This window comes from Numida meleagris, chromosome 26, assembly GCF_002078875.1.
Source record: "Numida meleagris isolate 19003 breed g44 Domestic line chromosome 26, NumMel1.0, whole genome shotgun sequence".
Taxonomy (NCBI): domain Eukaryota; kingdom Metazoa; phylum Chordata; class Aves; order Galliformes; family Numididae; genus Numida; species Numida meleagris.
In genome coordinates, this window is record NC_034434.1 from 26,798 (window position 1) to 50,854 (window position 24,057).

The 24,057-nt window shown below is 41.3% G+C and overlaps 1 protein-coding gene and 1 long non-coding RNA gene across 3 annotated transcripts in view; one reads left to right on the plus strand and one right to left on the minus strand.

The window, feature by feature from the left end:
• GOSR2 (golgi SNAP receptor complex member 2) lies at positions 1–15,492 on the minus strand. 2 transcript variants are annotated; one of them, XM_021377891.1, is made up of 6 exons: positions 15,376–15,492; positions 12,474–12,538; positions 8,704–8,812; positions 7,501–7,633; positions 5,278–5,418; positions 1–3,263 (listed from the first exon to the last, which is right to left on the minus strand). In XM_021377891.1, the coding sequence occupies exons 1-6, from the start codon at positions 15,402–15,404 to the stop codon at positions 3,102–3,104; spliced, it is 639 nt and encodes a 212-aa protein (XP_021233566.1). In that variant the 5' UTR covers positions 15,405–15,492; the 3' UTR covers positions 1–3,101. The 2 variants fall into 2 exon arrangements, with proteins under 2 accessions (XP_021233566.1, XP_021233568.1); XM_021377893.1 differs by lacking the exon at positions 5,278–5,418.
• Positions 15,487–24,057, plus strand: part of LOC110388523 — a 17,083-nt gene continuing 8,512 nt past the window's right edge. The window contains exon 1 of the long non-coding RNA XR_002432897.1: positions 15,487–15,623. This is a non-coding gene — a long non-coding RNA (uncharacterized LOC110388523). The remainder of the gene's footprint in view (positions 15,624–24,057) is intronic.

Genomic DNA, 24,057 nt, shown 5'->3' on the forward strand with positions numbered 1-24,057 from the left:
TGCAAGAAAAAGATAATTTAATCCTTAATCAGTTTGATCTCGCGTTATAAATACACTCTATCAACAGACACATTGTGCCCTCCAAGCTCTTCCTCTACTGTCCTTAATTTGAATTGCATCATGTCTCACCCTTGTCCCATCATGTATAAAATACCAATTAAAAGGGATATTTTTCCAAGTTAGCTCCCATCATGTCCTCTCAGCAGAGCAGTCCATTCAATTGCTGAACACCTGTTCCACAGAAGTTCAGAAGCAAAAGAAATGTCTTTAGTAAGAAAGGAGACTTCACAGAGAGCACCTGTAGCAGCAACACTGGTAAAGCCAGCAGTTTCAGCTGTCATTTCACACCAGCAGAGATGTTGATCCTACCTTTGCTTTTGCTGTGGCACACTGTAATGACAGAAGTTTTGAAAGGTTTACATTAACCGTCTGAGATGGCAGAGAAGCTCTTCTAAGTCATTTTGCAGTTAACATCTAGCACAAATTTGTATGAAGTTACACATCATCAAAACCATTTACTGAAGGATTCCTTCAAGCCCAACATCTCAACAGTAAATAGCAAAGACACTACATATGGCAGTGAAATCAGCTTACATGAGGAGATTCTAAAGCAGAAAAATAAATGGAGAAGCACGTATCAAAATTCTAATCTCAAAAGAGAAAAAAAAAAGTCTAGTTCCATTAATTTTATTTTATGGCTCCTACAAGCTGAAAGGGGAAACAAATTGACTGGAGTCCCCAGCTTGGTACAAGACAAATCCTGCTGCACCAAGGCACAACTGTACAAACACTAAACCGTTAAGTTGTAAAATAAAGGTGAGATTGGACCTGTTTATCAGGAACAAAAGACTCACAAGCGAACTCTTTACAAGGTGCCCACCTAATGTAATAGCAAATGATCTAATGAGTGTGCTAAAAATAACAAATTTCAGATTTAAATAAATTTAAGGTAATTTATAAAGTACAGTAAGACAAATGATTTCTCACTGCAGACTTCCTCTTTTCAATTCCTTAGTCCTTCTGGCTTAGGCGTAAACTGATTCTGTATGTGGTCTGCTAATGTGTTTTCTTGAGGAAGTGTAGCAGACTGAGAACACAAAGAGCATGAAGCACTTGAGCATCCAAACACACTGAGAAGCAGAAAAAAGCCAGCCAGAGGGTGTGTAGCACACAGCATATTCAACGAGCATTTAAGCTTGTCTGCTTTCTTCTGTTGAACCATCTGATGAGATTGTCTAGGCACTGATGGCATCTTGGCCTCCTCCACTGTTGGGTCTGCACTGACATTTCGCTTTTCCTGGAGTCCAAATATGAAGTTGATTGGCTAGTGATAGTTGATCAAATTGGATAGTCTCGTCTGGACTTTAAAGATATGCCACAGCACAAAGATCAGTCAATACTTAAGTTAAGCAATTGTAAACAAGCATAGCTGAAGTCTGTTTTACTTGGCCTTATTAGCTGAAATTGAAGAAACTGTATTAATAACTGTTAAAAAAATCAGGTTTGCAACAAGCTACATAATTATGAAAGCTTATTGGAACAAATACAACACTTGTAAAGTGTTATTAATTAAAAGACCTACAATCCTTCCAGATAGAAAAGATGGAGGAATTCCCAGCAGAATGCCACATCATCCAAACATGAAACTTCTGTGCCTCTGACAGATATCTGGAAATGCTCCTGACTTGTATTCAAAAAAAGAATGTGTCTTACAACTGTTTGAAAAGGAACACTGTTTGAGATCTCAGGACGATCATTCCAGCAGTCTCCAAAGTCTGCAGGAAAATGAGTATCGTTCTTAAACTATGCAGCATTTTGTAACTGTCACTGTTTAAATGTGGATAAATATCTACATAGCCAAGAAATATAAAATCTAAGTTGGCTATCATCTCTGTGAGATGACATTTTATAAGAATGTCCTTCACAGTAAATTTGCAGGTACAAAGAATAACGCAAAGACAATCCTTCCCAGGGAGACAAAGGAAATGCTTACCATCCAAAGGCACATAGGTTCAGGAAACTCTTCTGATGACAATTAGTTCTAAGTGAGAGGTTTGTTGCCCTGATCCTACTGCTATTCTGAATTTAAAAAAAAAAAAAAAAACCACACAGCAGAGACGCAGAGACCCCTTCTGGCTCTATGAACACAAAAATGACAGATCTCAGTTTGAACGCGGCAAAAACTTACCTGCTTCACCAAATTCAAAAATACCAGCTACAGATCACACAACCTCACGTATCTCAGATAATAAATTCAAAACAAGATGTGCATTAGCACAAAAAATGTCAAGTGTTGCAGTTCTGGAGGTTGGATTTGGTACTGGGCACACTGAGATGACACTCAATGACCTGTAGCTGTCAGGAAGCAGGGAGAGTACAGCATTCAGCTTCCACTAGGAAGCAGCAGGGCATAAAAAGCTACCGAAACATACTTCAGATGAGAAGCATTTCAGCCTAAACCAAGGAGGTTTGTGCTGGTTAGAACTGTATGGGTATACAAAAACGTTAGCAAAAGTTATGACCATGCTTTTAGAGTTAGAACCAATCCCTACAAGTCCTGCCCCCCTCTAAGCAAAAGAAAGATGGGAATCCTTCACTTTCTGCCTCTTTTTGCACTCTTACACTGCAGGAGTGCGCCCACAAATAACGCAGAAGTCTCTCACTGAAGAGAATTCCTTCAACAGAAAAGACACTCACCGGGGTAAACCCTAGCTTGCAAAGGAAAGACTCACATCCTCTCATGCTCTGCCTTTGCATCCTCTTCTCCCTATCTAACAAAAAAAAAAAAAAATTCCTACCTTGCAAAACATCTGGACAAAATTTTCACTTCTGCTTCCTACCTAATCAAATTCTTAAACTTAACAGACAATAAGGTGAAAGTGGTAATGGCCATGGATATTTTTATAGGGTCATTCTAGCCTACACTGTCGCCAAAGAAATTTGATCCCTTATGCGCTTTCCACATGACGAATCTGAGTGTGATTTGTAAACTGAAGTTCTCAGGAGGGGCTCATCCAAAGCAGCACTCAGAGGAAGGTACATTTTGGAGGGCAGTCCATCTTGCTCCAAAAGACGATATCCTCTGGCAATAGTTTAGTAACTCACGTCAGATACTGCACGACGAGAAACATAATTACACAAGTCACAATCATTCCCCCAATCATGAAGTATTTATCTTGAAAGGCTCGCTTCTCAATGAGCCGCATTACTGTATTGGATAAGCCCAATGTGTTGGCAACATCCAGGATCTTCTTTTGAGTACCCTAAGAATAAAAAGACAACAAAGAAACAATTAACTTCATGGCACAATCCTCATTCTATAAAATATTTTATCAAAGATGGTACACGATGAATTCTTATCCCTCAGAAAGTGATGGAACTTGCTCTAAGCCAACAGTGTAAGAAGAGATGGCCATGGGATCCTGGAAATGATTATATGACTAATTAATTCACACACAAGAACAGGAAAGAGGTTAAAGACACAAAGCAATGCATCCAGACAGAAGCATCACGGACAGCAGCTCAGAGAAAATCACCCTGTCTGGAGCAATTAGAAGTTTTTCTAGTCTACTTCCAGACAGTCTAAGAACTTGAAGCTTCTTGAAAACCTTTCTTGAATAACTCCCCTCTCGTTGAAGTACAGTTTACCAACAAGAAGTTCAAATGGAGGTCCAGAAACCTGTAACTTGGTGGAGTGCAATGTAAAAGTTAAAAGTGTAATTAATGCAATTTCAAGAAATCCCTCCAGAGAAAAGCACTGAACAAGACTGCTAGCAGGTATGCCACAGACAGGTCCATATCTCAGTTTCATTTCACTGATGAAGCTGGTGGTATTATTAAGAATGTCTGTGGATCCCAAGAGTTACCGGATCATCGCTAAGCATGTAGCAGAGCTGCACAACTGGAAGTAATAGGAAATGCTCCAAGAGTCACTTTGCAGTGCAGCGCTAGTACTGCTACTTTATTTCAGGGAAACTGTCCAAAGGAACCGCTACAAAACAAAGGCCCATAGATGTACTCTGGGCACAGCTCAGAGCTGGATATCATCCTGTCTGGGAAGCAGGGAAAGAACTCATGGCTGCAGTCACGATGCTATAGGCAGGTGAAAAGCACCATTCTAGATAAACTAGACAAGGGGAAGTTAATTTTTCCAAAAGAGCATTCACAACCTTCCAAGCACGAGTAACCCATCCTTCCCTGCCTTTTCTTTCACCTCTGCTTCATGAGACGGCAATAGAATCCCTCCCTCTACCCACTACTCCTATTGTAGACTCAGCTACAATACACCTCTTGAATGAATCCTTAACCTATCCCATCAAGTTTTTCTAGTAATTGACTTTGCATAAAAATAAATATCTATTCCACAGGTCAGTAAACAAATAACCTTAACCATGAAGCTATCCTTCAGCTTTGAGAGGAAAGACCTGAACTGTGTCTACAGTTCAGCTACCTGCTTTTATCTGGCATGACTGCCTTTAAACCCAGTGGAACATTAGTCTATACAGTGCATGGGGTTATAAGGTGTGATTCGTCTGACCAAAAGGAAGGACTTGTGTTAGCAATTAAAAATGCCTAAATCCTCTGGCAAATACATCCCAAAACAAAATAGAAAACAGGCAGTAATTGTTACCCCCATCATAAGATGAATACAGAGACAGGAATTCCCCTTTTCAGCAATCCAGCTCCCTCCTCAACACACACTTCTTATAAAGTTCCTTTTATACCTTTGAACTCTTAACTCTAACACCACTTTATTCTTCAAAAGAAAAGTGTTATTAAAAGACTTAAAGAAATACAGCTTTCTTGAACAGTATTTGGGAGAAGACATATTGTTGAGGTACATTAGACTTATTATCTTCATTAGTAATTTTAAACATTTTTTGCCAACATTGTGGTTGCTCTAAGTGATGTTTATCTGTAGCAACAGATAAGCTACATGTGAACTAGCCATTACTTTCCATTCTTGAGTTGGAAAAAAATTTAAAAAAAATAAAAAAATAAAAAAATAACAGAACAAAACATAACATTCAGTGCTCTAGATACTGACTGTGTGAAGACTTCTACCCTACCAGGTCACAAAAATAGATTTTAAGTACATTCCTAGTAAAATGACAACATATCAAGATTTTAGACTTAGCTAAACTGGAGTTTGGGCCTTTACCAGTGTTATCATCTTGAAGCACTGCACTGAAACAAACTTATTTATTTCTTTTACTTAGCCAGATTATCGCAAATGCAGAAATGTGGGGTCTTTTTGGTAAAAAATGATGCCCCCACCTTTAATGTCACTCTCTGGTCCCTCAGCCCCTGAAGGATGTTGGTCCCACTGCCAATAAGATCATCCATGCCACGATGGGCATTCTGCAGGGATTCATTAAACTGTAATGTTTCGTCGATCGGTATGGTGGTGTCAGAGTCCTGTAGGGGAAATGCAGGGTCTTGGTTACCTTGCCTACTCACACTCAGAGATCCAGAAAGAGAACAAACAGAAACAAACAGCCCTTGACAGGACTCGAGGGATTATGTTTTAAACGGTTTTTTTTTTATAGGGATGTTAAATCAATATTAGTATTTGAGTGAAAAAACATAGTTTAGAGAAGCCTAAAGGAATCAAGTCAAAAGGCAAAGTTGATCAGGTATTCATCTAAAATTAGATTTCAGAAGATTAAAGGTCAAATTAAAAGTTGAGAATGTTCATAATCTCTTTATGACACAAATAAAAAAGTATTACAGTAGAGAACATAAAAACTATCAGAAGGGATTAAACAAAGGATTCGTTTGATTATTACAAGTGAAAGATTCCTGAAAGACAACAGCACATTTCTAATGACTAAAGACCTGCAAAACATTGTCTGGGAGATGACATTCTATAAACTCATATTTACGAGATGCAATTTCTGACAGTGAGGGCAAACAGACTTATGAACCTATTTCCCTGAAGGTCTAACTCACTCATCAATGAAGGCCTTATCTAAAAAAAAAAAAAAAAATATCCAGAGAAGATGCACTAGCTTAAGTAGAAATTATAAATCTTGAAATGGAAATAACTGGAATAAAATTGCATAATCTGAGTTACACAAGAGATCAGAAGATGTCATAACTTTTGTCTTCCAAAGCCTTCCAGTTTATTCTTCTTTGGACACCACTCCACTGAGAGTCAAGATAACAGTTCACAACTCCCACACTGTTTCATGAACAGGAATAATGATATTGGTGACAGCTAAGCGTGGAAACGCTGTGTTACCTGTTTTCATGTACACAGAATGGCAAGAACTACTTAAATACATAATTAATATTTGGGCAGAAGATAGTTAATGCTCTACATCTGACTGTCAGCTGTAGGCTATATGCATGTAAAAACATCAAACTTGCAGTGATTACTGTAGGAAAAAAAGTAATACAGGAATGATAGGCGTAATCCAGTGTTAGGTGTCTGCTTAGGTGTGTGTTCTTGTTTATGTAGTTTGAAAGAATGAAGGATAAAGGACAGAGCTGTTCCCAGCTGCAAGGTCAAAATAACTGGATGAAGAAGACTCTTGATAGCATACACAACTCTGATCAAAAGCTAATAAAGCACAAAGGTTAAATAAGTATGTTATCTTACACAAATCTGCAAAGCAGAAACACTTGGATTTGCACGTGAATGGTTATTCCTTCAGATATTTATTAAACTTCAAATCAGAAGAGTTCCTTTTCCTATACAAGGAGCTTGCAGTTGGTTTTCATTTATACACAAGGCAGCAAGAAAACTATCTAGGCAGATCTTTATTCACAGAATCACAGAATGGTTTGGGTTAGATGGGCACTTAACAATCACCTAGTTCCAACCACCCTGCCCATGGGTAGGGACACAGGTCACTAGATCAGGTTGCTCAGTCATGATCCAGCCTGGCCTTGTTTGCTGCTCATAGGGACGCTAGATGGCAGCATATTTTTCATTTGCTGTTAGTGTTTTTCTCCAGAATTGTCCAAGGGAAGGCTTTAAAGATAAAGCCCAAATATATCTTTGAATTAAGCAAAATGTTCAGAACACTGTTAGAGTTTTCAAGAGCTGTTACACATTTTACAGTGAGTTATTTAGGATGCTTGCACACTCAGCTGATGTATATAAATAGCTGAGTAAATGTCTAACCAAAATAGGTAGGCCAATAACTCAAAAACAAATCATTTTCTTATTATAGGGATATTTGACACAAATCCAAGAAAAATGTATACTTTGGTACCTACCTCATTCAACCTTTTGAAACTTCTATATAAAATCAGGTAAAGCTGCACTGGATAAAATCGGAGCAGCAATTTCTGCAGTCTTTCACAACTGCCTCTTATTAGACTCTTCATCAAAGAGTTGTACTTTTTCATGTATTATTATTCTTTTCTATCATTATTCCATTTACATCACCACACAGCAGTAATCTAATAGTCAAGCCTAGGTCTTGTCTGAAACTTCTCTGAAAGATAATGGCCTCTAGAACAGAGAAATCTAAAATAAAGAATATTTACATTAGTAGTGAATGTACGTGATAGTAACTCTTCTCGCTGTCGTTCTTGCTGCTCCCGGATGTAACGGCGATGCTGGAAGTTCCTCAGAGCTGTCTGCAGATGCTGAACATCGTACTTCAGCTGGTCAACTCGGCTAGACAACATCAACAACAGGAAGACATTCCCGGGGATAAAAAATACCAATCTTATGTGGCATTTTTTAATGAACGCAACGGAGCATTATAAATTAACAGCAACAAATACTAAAAATGACGGATTCTGCTTATCTAAAAGATAAAGGACATTTGATGTTAGGCTTCTGTTCCAAACTTCTGTGCTTCATTTTTTTTTTTTTTACTGAACAGGTGATTGTTTAACTGCAGGCTACAGACAGAAAGTGAAGCAGAATTCTTGAGTTATCTTATACATCCTATCCTATAGTACATCTCTTCAAAGTGATTTTATATATATATACTCTTCATTCAGCAAAGATTTGAACGGTTTCTATTTTGTGACTCATTCACATAAAAGATTAAGCTTTCAAGTTTCATTAATTAACACCGTGTTCTTAAGTCTCAGTTTTTACAAAAGGAACCTAAAAGCCAGTGGGCAATACAGGAGACATCTCCATGAGGGTAAAACAAATCATGTCCAGAACTCCACTGTTTCTCATTAAAATGTTCAAAGACGACAAAGAAAACTAAGATGACTATTTCAGATACAGACCTTTATAATATAGGTGATATGAAATCCACTCCTAGTATCTACAAAGGCACTCTGGGACTAAAAATTAACAGAACAATTCTGAATGGAAAGTTCACTAATAGTCTGTGGTCCAAGCCTGCTCATTTTAGAAACTTTATTTTAATCACCAACATCTTTGAAAACGGTCCAGAAGAATAACACCAACTGAAGTAATTTGACTCTTCACCTCTACAAATACCATTAAAACAAATGCTATACAGAGTACAAATGCCTTTAAGAATCAAAGTCCTACGTTCAGCTCATCTCAGAACACAGCCTTGAATCTAGCTTCATCACCAGACTGCAGTTAAGTGCAGGAAAGTGATTTTGCCTCTGTCCTTCACTTCTGTTACAGCTGGGCACAGAGATTTAAGTTGCAAAGTAGGAAAGTTTCACTCAAATGAAAAAGCAAAGGGCTTCAATAAACTTAACAAAAATAATAAGAATACTCCATTATCATAGCAAAGAAGGTGAACTTACAGTTTAGCACTCTGTCGCTTATTGGGAGGTTCTTTGCTGGACAGGATTTCCAGACGTTCCAAGTTGCTGAATACCTTGTCTATTCTTGCCTGAATCTCATTTTCTACTACTGCAAGGAAATAAATGAATTAAAGAGTTACAATCAGAGTGAAGACAAAAGCTCAAAAGCATTCAAACCAAAAGATGCAAATCTTTACTTGATGAAAAAAAAAAAGATAAGAGCTCTACAAATCATGAAAAGCCACTTCTTTAGTTTCAGACTCTTGCCTTCAATCCCTTCTCTGTGATGGGAAAAGGAAAAGCCCCTGCTCTTCTGAAATATGTAACCATATTTCCCTATCACCTCTATATATTAGGAGTAAAAAGTTCATGCATTCCCCTCCGTGGCCCCTTCCTGTTCTCTTACCAGGTTTTGCTCACAAAAGCCAAGATGATTTTCACAACGGTGGTGATTTAAACTTACGGAAAATGTTAACAAAGAATTGCATTATCCACACCTATAGCAGGAGAGGTTGACAAAGCATGGGAAGAAAGCAGAAACTGGCAGACTGGACAAACAGCTCTGAAAAGCATGCCCAAATCAGGGCTGGGGAGCCCTTACAGGTGGGAAAACAAGACTTACATAACAATTGTCTCTGTAATCATCTACTTTGCAATTGCTTCTGATAATCTGTGTGTAGAAATAGTAGAGACATGAGAGGTCAAAATGCAAACTCAAACACTTGAACTTTAATGAGGTGGAAAAGGCATATGATTAGGGAAAAAGACGACTCAGAGGCTTTCAGTTACTGTCATCACTGTAAAGCAAAACCTGCTTGAGCCATGACCACCTTCTTCATTTTAAAACCACTTTTTCTACCAGTGTCACAATCCAGCATTTCACAATTTGTGGGGAGACCTTTAATCATCTGACATTCTTGTGCATAAAAGAGAGCTCCAAGGCTGAAAGTATGCACCCTCCAGAGAACGTCCACAGAATGAGTATTAGAGAACACTGAAGCACCATCCTGTCTGTGCAGCCAATTCAAATTTCAGAATGCCATGGTCAGTCCTAGAATAAATAATTTTCAAATTCTACACACACCATTTGTTCTTAGTTTACATTTAGGCTAAGTCCTAAGAGACATTGTTTATTCTTATTTTGGTTTAGGCTAAAAAGGTATAGAGAAAAGCATTATTTATCAACTGCTACTTACTCCACAGTATCTCAGGACTTTCCAAAAAATTCCAATCAGCAGAACCAGAAGGGAAACTGCACATTAAACCCCTTTTCTTTGCATTTTGATCTCACACAATCAAAGAGGCGCTAAGTCAAGTATATAAGCACAACTCAACCAAATTGTCCTAATTCATTTATCCATCATTTAGTACAGTTAAACATAACAGAAAACTAACCAGGAAAGAGCAGACAATTACATCAGCTTTAGCTAGTCCAAACAGTGATATTACTATCTTGGTCATCTTATGCTTTTTCAGAGCAAGAAGGGATTATTTGCCCAAAGCTGAAAAAGAAAAGCTGCAACAGAAGTTTTGATTGCCTGGCTCTTTTTCCACCTCTTCAGCCAAAGGATAATTCCTTATCCCATAAATTCACAAATTTACAATAATATCTAGAGCACATATCTGTACTTTTATATATAAAACAGTATGTTCATTTATTGACTATGCAAGATGGTACATAATCCTATTTCTTGAAATCTTATCTCTTGCCTCAAGTACTCTGGACCTGATGCAAGTCTCTAAAGGACACTGATGCAAGAAGGAGTTAATATCATAGAATCGTAGAATGGTTTAGGTTGGAAGGGACACTTAAGATCATCTAGTTCCAACCACCGTGCTACAGGCAGGGACACCTCCTCTAGACCAGGTTGCTCAAAGGCCCACCCAACCTGGCCTTGAATGCCTCCAGGGAGGGGGAATCCACAACCTCACTGGGCAACCTGTTCCAGTGTCTCACCACCCTCAGAGTAAAAAATTTCTTCCTAATATGTAGACTAAATCCACTCACTTCCAGTTTAAAGCCATTTGTCCTTGTCCTGTCACTACATGCACTTCTAAAAAGTCTCTCCTCAGCTTTCCAGTAGGCCCCCTTCAGGTACTGGAAGGCTGCTATAAGGTCTGCTCAGAGCCTTCTCCAGGCTCTGAAGAGCCCTAATCTCTCAGCCTGTCCTCATAGGGGAGGTGCTCCAGCCCTCTGATCATATTCATGGCCCTCCTCTGGACTTGCACCAACTGTTCCATGTCCTTATTTTGTTGGGGGGCCCCAGAACTGGACACAGTACTCCAGGTGGGGTCTCACAAGAGCAGAGTAGAGGAGCAGAATCACGTTTCTTGACCTGCTGGTCACACTTCTCTTGATGCAACCCAGGATACGATTGGCCTTCTGGGCTGCGAGCACACGTTGCCGGCTCACACTGAGTCTTGTCATCAACTGACAGCCCCAAATCCTTCTCCTCAGGGCTGCTCTCAAGCCATTCTCAGCCCAGCCTGTATTTATGCTTGGGATTGTCCCGGGTGCAGGACCTCGCACTAGGCATAGAATAGAATCATAGAGTCATAGAATGGCCTGGGTTGAAAAGGACCTCAAAGATCATTAAGTTTCAAGCCCCTGCTTTGGGCATGGTCACCAACCACTAGACCAGGCTGCCCAAAGCCACGTCCAGCCTGGCCTTGAATGCCTCCAGGGACGGGGCATCCACAACCTCCTTGGGCAACCTGTTCCAGTGTGTCACCACCCTCTGTGTGAAAAACTTCCTCCTAATATCTAACCTAAATCTCCTGTCTTAGTTTAAAACCATTCCCCCTTCTCCTATCACTGTCAACCCATGCAAACAATCATTCCCCCTCCTGTTTATACGCTCCCTTCAAGTACTGGAAGGCCACAATGAGGTCTCCCCGGAGCCTTCTCCAAGCTAAACAAGCCCAGTTCCCTCAACCTTTCTTCATAGGAGAGGTGCTCCAGCCCTCTGATTATCTGAGTGGCCCTGCTCTGGACCCATTCCAAGAGCTCTGCATCTTTCTCGTGCTGGGGGCCCCAGGCCTGGACGCAGTACTCCAGATGGGGCCTCACAAGAGCTAGCCTTGCTGAACTTCATGAAATAGGCATGGACCCATCCCTCAAACCTGAATCATACTGCTTAAATTCTTGCATATCAAATGATAGCCTGTTTTTCCACAGAAACTAGACTAAGAATCTTTTTGAGATGTCTGCCAATTAGTGGCTGCTTAAGGAACAGTAAAATAACAGGACTGATATACAGTGAGATTTTTCAGCTTCTGAGCATCTAAGAAAATAGCTTAGTGAGGGCTGAATCTGCAGTTCTTTCCACATCTCTATGCTTATTATACCTCCCTATATGCACCAATTTGATTATTTTCACCTGTTTTTATTGTATGCTTCCACAGCATACTCTGACAGTGAGTTCCAAAACCTCACAGCACAAAAAAATACCTGGTATTGCCACATCAAGACACATGTAGAAGCATTTACAGTAAATACGACTTCTCCATTCAAGGATTACCAAAGGAATTTGATTTGAAAATAATTATTGTTCTGTATTTTCCACTTTCCTACAAAACATCACCTTAATCAAGTCAAACAGTGAAACAATTTTAATGCATTCCACATCACCAGTTGATCAGTGACTGAAATGCCAAATTAGTTCCAATAATGATTAAATACACATAATGACAGAGCATACGAGGTTAAAGGTGCACGTTACATCAAATCAGTACCAGAGTGGGACTTTTCTCTCTTACTAAATACTTACAGTGTACGGACTCTTTGTCTGAAGTCTCCAGACGTCCCATGTATGACTGGACTTCATGAACTTGTCTATGAAAAGACAAAAAGTAAAGAAACAGAAGTCAGTCAACACCTATAAAATGAAAACAAATCATTTTTCAATATCTCAAACTTCAGATTTTATTACTTTCAGAACGTAACAGGAATCGGATACATGTTATTTGGTGCAGACAACCCGTCACTCAACACATAAAAAACCCAACAAATTTCTTCAGTTAGAAGACAGCTGTGCTTTCACTTAACATGTACCTACAAGTTTCAGTTTAAAAATAAAAATCAAGGTGAAAAGGCTTTTTTCTTCCAGGAATTCCAATCCAATTCTGGCTCCTTTTTTTATTCAGAACCTGAAATGAGACTCTCTCTCATGTCACACACTTGGCATGCTGAAAGGCATCTAAAATCTCCACCTACCCCAATACAACCATGAAGAAAAGTCATCAGATTCACAGGAGGAACTCACAAATAGCAAGTACAGCAGAAGGAAGGTCTGACTGGTAGAAAAGTTGGCACAGAGGAAACCACTGAAGTGTATGTAGACTATGTATGTACTACCTACATACATCATATTTAGGGCACTGCAAGTACACATCTTCAACACAGGCTGTGTCACTTCCTTCTTAAAGAAAACAGCAGTACTGGTGAAGGATCAGAGAAGGACTACAGAAATTTTGGAAAGTACAGGACAGCTTTTATGCAAAAAAAAGTTTTCACTCTGGACTGAAAATTATTATCCATAAGGAAATATCCTAGAGCATAAATGGCACAGAGTAAGGTGAATAAAAAATGACTTTCGCTGTCTCTTAGAATATATGAATTACAGAGGCATCATGTCAAAGATAAAAAGCTTGAAAGTGCAGAGGAGGAGCTCCTGATTTTGCACAAACAGTGGCAGGGAAAGGGAAGGGAAAGGAAAGAACACTGCTGGTTGTTGAATTCCTGTTTAAAAATGCTCCCCCAGCCTCAAGTTCCGAAGAGGCTGGGATAATATTCAATGAAAGTATCTCACATTTCCCTGTTTCTTACTGTCTTTCCTAGAGATCTGCAGTTACACGATGCTGAGCATACTCTAGGACAGACTTTGGATGTACTTGGTACAAACAACCTCACACTGCCTGGGATTCCAACTTTAAGAAATACATCTTAAAAGTTTTTTAAACATACATAAGAGATTGTAATTATGCTCACATTAGTGACTCTTTTCCTGGTATATACACTGTTAGATAACTGCAGCACCAATTTTTACAAAGCCAGACCTCAGAAACCAACTTCTCTTATTCAGTAAGAAAATATTCACTTTTCAGTCATGTCTGAGATTTTTTAATAATCCTGTACTGCTAACAGATAAATCCACCTTCTACAATACTTATGATGCATTCAGTTAACTACCAATTCTATATCCAGTGTCTTGCAACCCATGCTTGTTCCATAGTTCTCAGTCACTTTCTCTAGGATGAACCAGACATCTTGAGACTTGCACTGCTCTTAAAATCCAGATGGAGGAGCCAAACCTGATCATGAGCAGCTGGGTCAGAAAAATTATTTCACAATCACAAGGACTCCTCCCATAAGACTGGGGAAATTTGGAAAAGAGTTTAAAAACTGAGATCATACCCAGACTAACAACAAATTGTAATAAAAAAAACACATCTCAAGTGCTACACTCAGAGTAGGACAATATGGAAACTGGAACAAGGCAAGATTACTCCTCTTATTAATGTGGGCATGCATTTCTAGATCAACAGGATTTCCAGCTCTTCCCTACTATAATCCCTTCCTCTTTATATCATTATTTAATGAAAACCATTAACACAGATAATAGTCTGGCACTTTTTGACTAACTGCATCCTTTGACCTGCTTCCCATGAGTTATTTCATACAGAATCACAGAATTGTTAAGGTTGGAAAAGATCTCTTAAGGTATCTAGTCCAACAGTCCACTTATCACCAATACTGTCCACTAAACCATGTCCCTAGCTACCACTTTGCTTGAACAGCTCCAGAGATGGTGACACCACCACCTCCCTGGCAGCCTGTGCTAATGCATCACCACTCTTTCTGAGAAGAAATGTTTTCTAGTTTCCAACTGAACTTCCCCAGGCACAACTTGAAGACATTTGCTCTCCTCCGATCGCTGTCACCTGGGAGCAGAGGCAGACCCTCACCTCGCCACAACCTCCTTTCAGGGGGTTATAGAGAGCTATGAGGTCTCCTCTGAGCCTCCTCCAGACTGAAGGACCCCAGCTCCCTCAGCTGCTCCCCTTCACAGCTTCAATGCCTTTCACACCAAGCATCACATTTTTCTGCCTTCCTTGTGATTTCCAATTTTAATATTGTGCAAACCTCATCCAGTAGCAAAATCTACAAAACCGTTTCATGCCATCCACCAGGCATTTTCTAAGACAATTTAAATGACATCTGCTAGCCAGCACTAAAATCCCCACCATAAAAAGTAAATAAGCATAAATTAAATTTAAGCACATCTAGTGTAATACGATCACTTTCTCAGCAAACACTTGTAACCCCTTTCTTTAAAACCCAAAGGCCTAGTGTCAGACTGACGTGGCTAAAGGCACGTTGGGACTTTGGACAGACACCTGGCCAGTCCAGAGTTGCAGGATCTGCTTCGTTCTGCGACAAAACTCACTCCTCGCGGCACAGCTCCGGGCTGGCAGAGAACTCTGCCCGGACTGAGCCTTTCGCTGCCGCTCGAAGCAACTGTTCCCACACCCCTCAGGCAAACAGCCGCCGTCGGGCCGAGCCCCAGCCTTCCCGCAGACGCTACGGCCGCTCCCCCCAGCACCACGCGCTCGAGGCAACCTCAGCCGCTCCCCACGACCCGCTCCATCCCGGCCCAGCGCCACACACACTTGTTGGTCTGATGGTAGAGCCCCTCCATCTCCGCGACACGGCCCGCTCTGCTCTGCCGCACACGTCGCTTCCACTTCCGCCGGACGCACTTCCGCTTCCGCCACACACAACTTCCGTTTCCGCCGGCCGCTGCCCCACCAGGCCCCGGCGCTGCGCCTTCACCGCCGCTGGGGGGAGCGCTTCCCTCAGCCGATGCGCGGGGCGCATCTTCGGCCCCGGGTGTGGGAATCGAAGGGATGCAGGATCGGTAAGGTGGGGACCGACCTCCGGGATCTGCTGGGCCAACCACTGACACATCCCCACCCATGGCACTGATCTGAACAAGCCTGGAGAAGAGAAGGCTCTGGAGGGACCTCACTGTGGCCTTCCAGCGTTTGAGGGGAGCTTGTAAACAGGAGGAGAACAGCTTCTTATGCAGGCAGATAGTGATAGGAGAAGGGGGAATGACTTTAAACTAAAAGAGGGAAAATTTAGGTCAGATGTCAGGGGGAAATTTCTTACTTACAGGACGGTGAGGTGCTGGAACAGGCTGCCCAGAGAAGCTGTGGGTGCCCCGTCTCTGGAATGATCCCTGAGGTCCCCTCCACCATGAGCCAATCTATGATTGCGTGATTCTAGATCCGGCCACCCAGAGCCCCATCCATGAGGCTGCCCAAGGCACGACAGTTGACGAGTTAACGAATCTGCAAAACTTTCAGAGGAATTCTGTTACAAAAATAAGAATTTCAGTGAGATTCCTTATCATCCTGCTGAGAATGTGGAAGTCACAGATAAACAGTAGAAATTAATTGCTCTAATACAGTTACATGCAAGTTTTAAATCTAGGATCGTAATCAGTCTTCAGCAGTCTCAGCTCTGTTCTGTCCCTTTTTTCCACTTATGCAAAGCCTAATTATTTTACAGCATAAATTCAAGATACTGAAGGATGACAAATGTTGAAACAAGAAAAGATTTTAAGAGGGGGGAAGTTTAAGGTGTTCACCTTGTGTGATTCTGGGCAAAACATGATAGCTTGAGACAGAAGCACTCTCCAAATTGGCGTTTTTTCTGCTGTTGCTCGTTTACAGTTGAGGTATGCACCTGAAGGATACAATATCATCACATGAGGACAAGTTACTGAGCATCGTACAGGTGTAAATGAGTGAATAATGACACATTAATTTACATCTGTAATTAATGAAAAATTCTTGTTCCTGTGTATCTCCCCCCTCACCCCCCCTGCATCTCCATGCTGCTGGAAACTTTCTTTGACCATTCCACCAGCAAGGCAGGTGCCTGGCAAAAGATCATCCCCCTGAGTTTCTAATAATATCTCAAGCCACAGAAATCATATCAGTCTAAAAATAAACTATCTATAAAAACATGTGCTGCTGCAAGAACAAATACCATGAGCTTTTGTTCTTTGCTCTCTTTTATCTGAGTCATTACACCCTGTTTTCAAACACTTGCTGCAAACAGAAGCCTTGGATGGAGATAGATAGATGCTGGGACTTCCCTCCTGGCCAAGACTTTGAGGAGTATCACAGGAGTTTTGATGAAGTGGGAAGCACTGAAAAGTGGGAATTAATTTCTGTTCCTTTCTGAATAACTTGATTTTTGCCAGAAGAAAAAAAGAGAAAAAAAACATGCTGCAAGTCTGTTCTGTTCTCATCAGACTTCAAGTCTTTCCAGGAAGAGTTCTTCAGCAAATTGGCTCATTTAGACACAACAGCCAGGAGCACTGAGAGCAAAAAAAAAGGGTTTTGTTCAAGGAAAGCCTCTGTATTGTAAACAGGATAAAAGGGGATGGAAAGAGTCACTTATCACTGTCTGATGTGTCCTCAGGTCATTCCTGTATAGCATCTACTGGAGAAAAAGGATTTCATATCCACTGCTCTCTTAGAAATTCCCAACTGTGGGGATTTTCTCTATCAAACAATTTACAGACATGAGGTATTCAAACACCCATCGGTACACTCTCCTCACCCTCTGTTTGGCTTGTAGTTTGCCTTGCAGCTCCAAAAGGATGAATTCTTTTACAATCCCTTTTGTTCTGCTTATAGCAGTTTGCTTTCCCCTTCTTCCTCTGAAGGAAAAGCTCTGATGTTCTGTTTAAAACCAGACCCTAATAACAGGTCTTTCTCTAAGCATGATTTCGAATATGCATAGAAAATCTCACCTTCCCCCTCCTCTGTCCCTCCTTCCCTCTCCCCAGCTCTTTGCATGCTGTCTTGATACTAATAACCGTGGTTTTAAAAACAAAGGAGTGCCAAACCTGAGGGCATGCTGCAGGAGCAAGACATTGAGATTAATTCTTGCTGTAGACTCCTTGCTTAGCCCAGCTGCAGGCCATGGGGGCTGCATGTCCTGACTTTGACAGCCTCTCTGACATAAGCCAGACCTCACAGCACGCCTCGCAGCATTCTGAGGTGGTGGAAGTTGAGAAAAAGAGAGGAGAGACATGACAAGAATGTCAGAGACTCATCTATCAAATTTCTTCAACTGCTGGGCGATGTGCTGGTTGCATATCTTCCTTTAAAGACACATTGCATATCCTTCTATCTTTCCAAATTAAGAATATTTCTATAATACTTCTAACTCAGTCAGTTTTGAGACTGATTCATGAATTCAGGGTGTTGCAGGTGTTATGAAAGGTCCCTGTCCAGACAGAGTGGCATGGAGTTACAAATACTTGAATCATCATTCCCTTGTTCATAAACTTAGAATTATAGAATCTTTAAGGTTGGAAAAGACTTCTAAGACCATCTAGTCCAACCATCCACCTACCACCAATACTGTCAGCTAAACCATATCACCAACTGCCTCATCTCCACAGTTCTTGTACGCTTCCAGGGATGGTAACTCCACCACCTCCCTGGGCAGCCTTTGCCAGTGCATCACCACTCTTTCGGAGAAGAAATTTTTCCTAGTATATTAATATTCAGCATGGGCTGAAAATAGGAATTCCCCTCTACCTTTGGGTAGTACTGAGAATCATTCTGGCAGGACTCTTAACTATGGATCACAAAAAGAAAGTACCCTTTTGTTGCTGTCCTCTGCCAACGTGACCCTTGTCATTCAACTGGAAAGTGAAATAGAATTTGTGGGAGATTCTGCAGCACAGAAGAGATGATATACTCAGCAAAAGATGAACCTAAATGGTTGACTAATTTGGTGAAAAAAAATAATGTTTCCTAAGAAATTTTTAAAGGAATTTCCATCTTCTGAAAAATTAGGGGGTTAGGAGTTAGGTAAAGAAACTTTCAAAGAGAAACAATTATTGTGGGATCAAATTTTCAGTTTTTAACAACTCCAATTTCTACAGTTTGTCCTATGACTATCTGGGCTACTCTAACCATTTTCCTAATGTTTGAAAGACTCACAAGATTTCCAGTAATATTTTGTATAAAAAATGATCTTCATTGGAACCCATAGTCTTTAAAAAATATGTCATCCAATAGTCCATCTACCAGAAGTTATTTAATCTTAGACCAAAACATTCTATTTATTTCATTTGCGATTTGGTAACTCCACAGTACATGATGATGTCTTCATAATGATGGCCCATGCTCACCTTTCATTGATATGGGGGATCTCAGCATTTAAAAACCGTAAAAATTGTTTTGATCCACATTTCATAAACTGTGGGTATACTGTTCAAAAAATCAGTAGACTGATACTCCAGAAGAAGCGCTCCAGGCTTTCCGTAGCATGGACAGTTTTTGCATCACTTCGTCTTTCTTGACAGCAGAAGCAGGCCAGGCGCTGGCGCAGATGTCTCCTTGGAAGTGAGGTACCCACAGCAGTGCAGTGGCATTTGCCTGTTTGCCAGGACAGCAGCAGGGAGAGGGAAGGGTTGATGCGTATTGCATCACTGTGTTGTAGATCTTATCTCTGATGATAAGCTTGGCCCTGTTGTACTGCTCTGTTCACTATCCTGAGCTATCTGTTAGTCTGCTACTTCCATTTCAAAGTCAAAGAAGGCCTTGTTTTTCCTAAAGCTTATCTAACTCCTCTGACCACTCTTGCTCATCTAACTGAAATAGTCTGCCTCCAGCAGCCAGCCTTGCTCCTCTCCTCTTAAAATTTAGTCTTCTTTCAGGTTCAGTTCCATTTGCCCACTCCAGTCATTGACTGTACTGGCAGCAGGTTTGTATTTGCTGCAGTACAAGGCAGGCTTACGTAATAACAAAAGAGATCTGCAAAATAACATCTACCAGTCTTCCCTGTTTGAAAAAAAAAAAAAAAAAAAAAAAAAAAAAAGGATTTCATGGGATCATAGAATGACTTGGGTTGGAAGGTACCTCAAAGATCATCTAGTCTTTCTCCACAGGGCTGCTCTCAAGGAGTTCTTCTCCCAGTCTGTAGACATATCTGGGGTGGCCCCAACTCAACACCTTGCATTTGGCTTTGTTGAGCCTCATTAGGATTACATGGGCTCACTTTTTGAATTTATCAAGGTCCCTCTTTATAGCATCCCTTCCTTCTGTCATATCAGCTGCACCACTCAGCTTGATGTTGTCTGCAAACTGCTAAGGGTGCACTCAATCCCATCATCTGTGCCACTGTTAGAGATGTTAAAGAGTGAATCATCATAGAATGGCTTGGGTTGGAGGGGACGTTAAAGATCATCTAGTTCCAATCCCTTACAATGAGCAGAGTTGACAACCACTAAATCAGATTGCCCAGGGCTCCATCCAACCTGGCCCTGAATGCCTCCAGAGGCTGAAAGGCAGCATGAAGGAAAAGGACCTGGGGGTGTTAGTTAACAGGTCCCTCTGTAGGCTGAACATGAGCCAGCAGTGTGACCAAGTGGCCAAGAAGGTCAATGGCATCCTGGCTTGTGTCAGCAGTAGTGCAGCCAGCAGGAGCAGGTGATCGTCCCGCTATACTCAGCTCTGGTGAGTCTGCACCTCAAGTGTTATGTTCAGTTGTGGGCCCCTCACCACAAGAAAGTTATTGAGGCCCTAGAGCATGTCCAGAGAAGGACAATAAAGCTGTGAAAGGTCTGGAGCACAGGTCTTTTGGGGAGCAGCTGAAGGAACTGGGATGGTTCCGTCTGGAGAATTTGTAGCGAGGTGGGGGTCAGCATCTTCTCCCGGATAACAGTGATAGGGCAAGAGGGAATGGTTTCAAGTTGCACCAGGGGAGGCTCAGGCTGAGTATTAGGAAACAAATCTCCAAAAGAGTGGTCGGGCACTGGAACGGGCTTCCCAGAGAGGTGGTAGAGTTACTGTCTCTGGGGGTGTTCAAGAAACATGGAGATGTCATATTTAGGGACATGGTTTTGGGGACAATATGTGGTGAGTGAATAGTTGGACTTGATGATCTTAGTGGTCTTTTCCGACCTTAATGATTCTGTGATTCTGTGCTTTTGGATCACCCATGATGTGAGGAACACAGAATCCCATTAGTCCCTGGTAAACAGAGAGACAAGCCAGTGGTGCTGACTTCCCAGTCATGGCAGCTCTACAGAACCACAAACCATATCTTCCCTCAAACTGGCCCTTATCCATCACTCTGCAGCCCTGTACTGGGATATTTTGCCCACTTGCAGACTGGGGAGGAGCAGCACTGTGTCTCCTCACAGAGAACTCAAGGTGCGGTAGTGCCTCAGGGCACTCAGTAAATGAATAAAAAACAGAGTCAGAACTGATTAGGGAGCTCAGGTTTTGGCTCAGACTCTCTAGAGCCTCCAAGGCATTGCAGAGGCTCAGAACCTCATTACTTCTATAAAGCAAATTCAGTAATTAGCTCAGGTCAAAAGTTTAAGGCTTGGAGTCTGCTGCTGGAGAAATGGTGTCTCCATACACTCCAGCTGATGAGCAGCCGAGGCCAAAAGGAATAATTCATCCCAGTGGGATAGTTTTGTCATCAGTGTAAATAGCCGATCTCTACTTAAAAAGTGCTGAATTCCTGGTTTCAAAGGTATCCCAAAACAGCAGTTCTACATCCTTGAATAGCCCTACATACATAAGTCTTTCAGTGGTTTTTATTTTCCATTTTCATAGTATCGTTTACTCTTTCATCATTTTTGTTATGGTTTTAACAATTTACCTGACTCCCAGACCATTCATTTTCCTTATCATGATCAGAACTCTGGGTCTCAGCCTATGCAATTCTGCTGTACCCATGGAATATGAAGCATGGCACCAGTGTGTAGTCCATCCCAGCCCTTATCTGGGATCATGCAACTTCATATCCTGCTCACCCTGCAGAGGTTGTGCCACTGCCCAGCATAACACTCTCCTTTCCCTTCCCTGGCTATGTCAGAGAGAAAGTGGGACGGGGAGGAGGGCAGCGGGGGCTGAAGGATTAAACAAGACAGACCAGAAAGCCTTGAATTTTTCCCCTAATACTCAGCCATTTAATGACTAGTTTGATGATAAGCATGAAATCAAATAGACAAGGGAAATTCTCGCATGTCTAAGGAGTCAGCAGATAATTAGGCTTTAATGGGAACATTCTGGGTTAGTTTCTACTTATTTTGTGAGTCTGATTTAATGCTGTGGCCACCTTGGTTGCCCCTGCAGTTGAACTCTGCTGATCTCTCCTGGCCAGACCTTGAATAGATGCTGGTTCTGGCCAATGGCACACTGGCTATTAATGCCTCCTTTATTCTGGGAGGTGCTACTTCTCTGGAAGAATCTTCATAACTGGGGAAAAGCTTCCTGTTCCTTTCAGCTTCCATTTGCCAAGATGCAAAAATATTCTTGTTTTAAACACACGGTGGCTTACTTCATCCAGAGCAAAATTAATGTGAAGGATTTGGTATGCATATTTCTCTCTTCTCCATGTGAAGGTAAAACCAATAAAAGCAGTGTGAGGAACAGTTTGAAATTCAAACATATTGTTTCTGTGTCCATGCAAATGCTTTATTTTAAGTGCAAAATTTTTCAAAGGTGGAAATAATGAATCAGCTCAAAGACCCCAAACCACGAGTTTCAAAGTCTGAGAACTGTCAAAATGAGGAAATCATTGCACACCAGATGGTGTGTGAATTCACAGTGCCCTACAGTAGTTGTGCCAGGAAAAGATCTCTGTTCTCACATGTAAGTCCTCCTAAAGATATACTATATTTTATTCTCAGGCAAATGCTGGCTCATTGTGCCAACTTTAATCCTAACCCTAAATCACCAAATGCAAGCTAGCTCCAGACTAGAGGCCATGGAAACCCAGGTGGTGCTGCAAAATATGGAACAGTATCTGTTTGCCAGAAGCATATTTAAAACCTGGGGATAGGAAAGATGTGATTAAATGTGGAAGAATCAGGGAATAGGAAAGAAGTGGAAGGAAGAAGAAGAAAGAAATCACATTTGTAAAGCACAGTATATGATGGGGAAAAAATACAAATCTTGACAAAATGGCCTGGGAAGGAAAGAAAATCGTTTACCACCAACCTCTAATCTCAAACACATTTGCTGTTTATTTTTGGAAGGAGAAGACCAGCAAACTTGACAGTGCTCAGAAGGAATGCCCAGCTGCCTGTGAGCTGTTCGCGGCTCCCAGCCTCCTGGAGGAGTGATGGGAGGGAGAGTCCGCTTCAGGAATGCTGCTGCGGTGTTTGGGAAGGCTGAGCTGTGTTTGACAGTGTAATAGACCCCCAGAGAAGCACTGAGCCTTATGCATAGCCTGCAGCTATTTGAGAACTCGAAGCTCAAATATACACACAGAAAGGTTAGCTTTTAATGGAGGGTAAATGTTTGGAGAAACCTTTGACCAGCTTTAATACTGCAGCTGACCATTCAAAAAGTCAGTAATGAATGAGCACACATTAGGCTTGGCTGCTCGCTTTGGTGGACAATAACTGTCAGCCCTTTTGCTAACCCCTAATGAGTTCTCCTGCCTGTCAAGTGCTAACTGAGTCTATGTCAGTAGGGGTTACACCTGGCTTTGGAGCACACTCATTCTGTACAAAGTGGTCCAGAGCATCATGCTGAGTTGGAGAAGATGCCATATCTCTGGGTACCTACGAAAATATTTTCCTTTCCTTATTTTTCAAAGGAAACCAAATTGTTTCAGCCCTAGTCATTATCAATAGTTCCATCTACTCCTGACAAATTTAAGGAAGCAACCAATTGTCTGGGGCTTGGGTCCTGGTTTGATCTTACTAATGAAGCTTGAAAGGAGACAGTTTGCTTTCTTCGTCCTTAAGATATACCATGGGGCTTATACTGCCCTGAAGTTCAACACAGACATACGTGCTGATTCACTTAAAATTTGAACTGCATATAAAGAAATTCACAGAGGTTTACATGATAGGAAGCACAGGAAACATCCTCCTTCCTTTTGTTAAACAACTGCTTCTCATTAATGCCACTTGTCACATATTGCTGAAGATCAAGGACCCCAGATGCTCACCTGAGCCCTGAAACAGGTTCTACTCAGTACATCCCCCCGAGTCAACCTGATCAACCTCAAGATGTCCCTGTTCATTGCAGGAGTGTTGGACTAGAATGGTCTTTAAGGAACCCTTACAACTCAAACAATTCTCTGACTCTGTAATTCCACAAGTAGACAAATTAGCTATCAGAATAACTATGGGAGGCATTCTTTGTCAGATTTAATGTTGACACTCCTTTTATTATCCCAGTAGGGTTTGCTTGCACATAACAGTGGGAGCAAAGAGAACCTTTAGTGAAAGAGGGAGGATTAGGTTCAGGGAGGTGAGCTGAAGCCACCAGTAACTACAGAAGTACATT

Excerpts from the sequence above, each read along its gene's own strand:
- GOSR2 (XM_021377891.1), bottom strand. The coding sequence starts at position 15,404 with ATGGAGGGGCTCTACCATCAGACCAACAA. Across the intron at positions 7,634-8,703 it reads AAGCGACAGAGTGCTAAACT|CCGAGTTGACCAGCTGAAGT; the intron begins GTAAGTTCACCT and ends GATGTTGTCTAG. Across the intron at positions 3,264-5,277 it reads ACCAGAGAGTGACATTAAAG|GGTACTCAAAAGAAGATCCT; the intron begins GTGGGGGCATCA and ends TTTTATTCTTAG.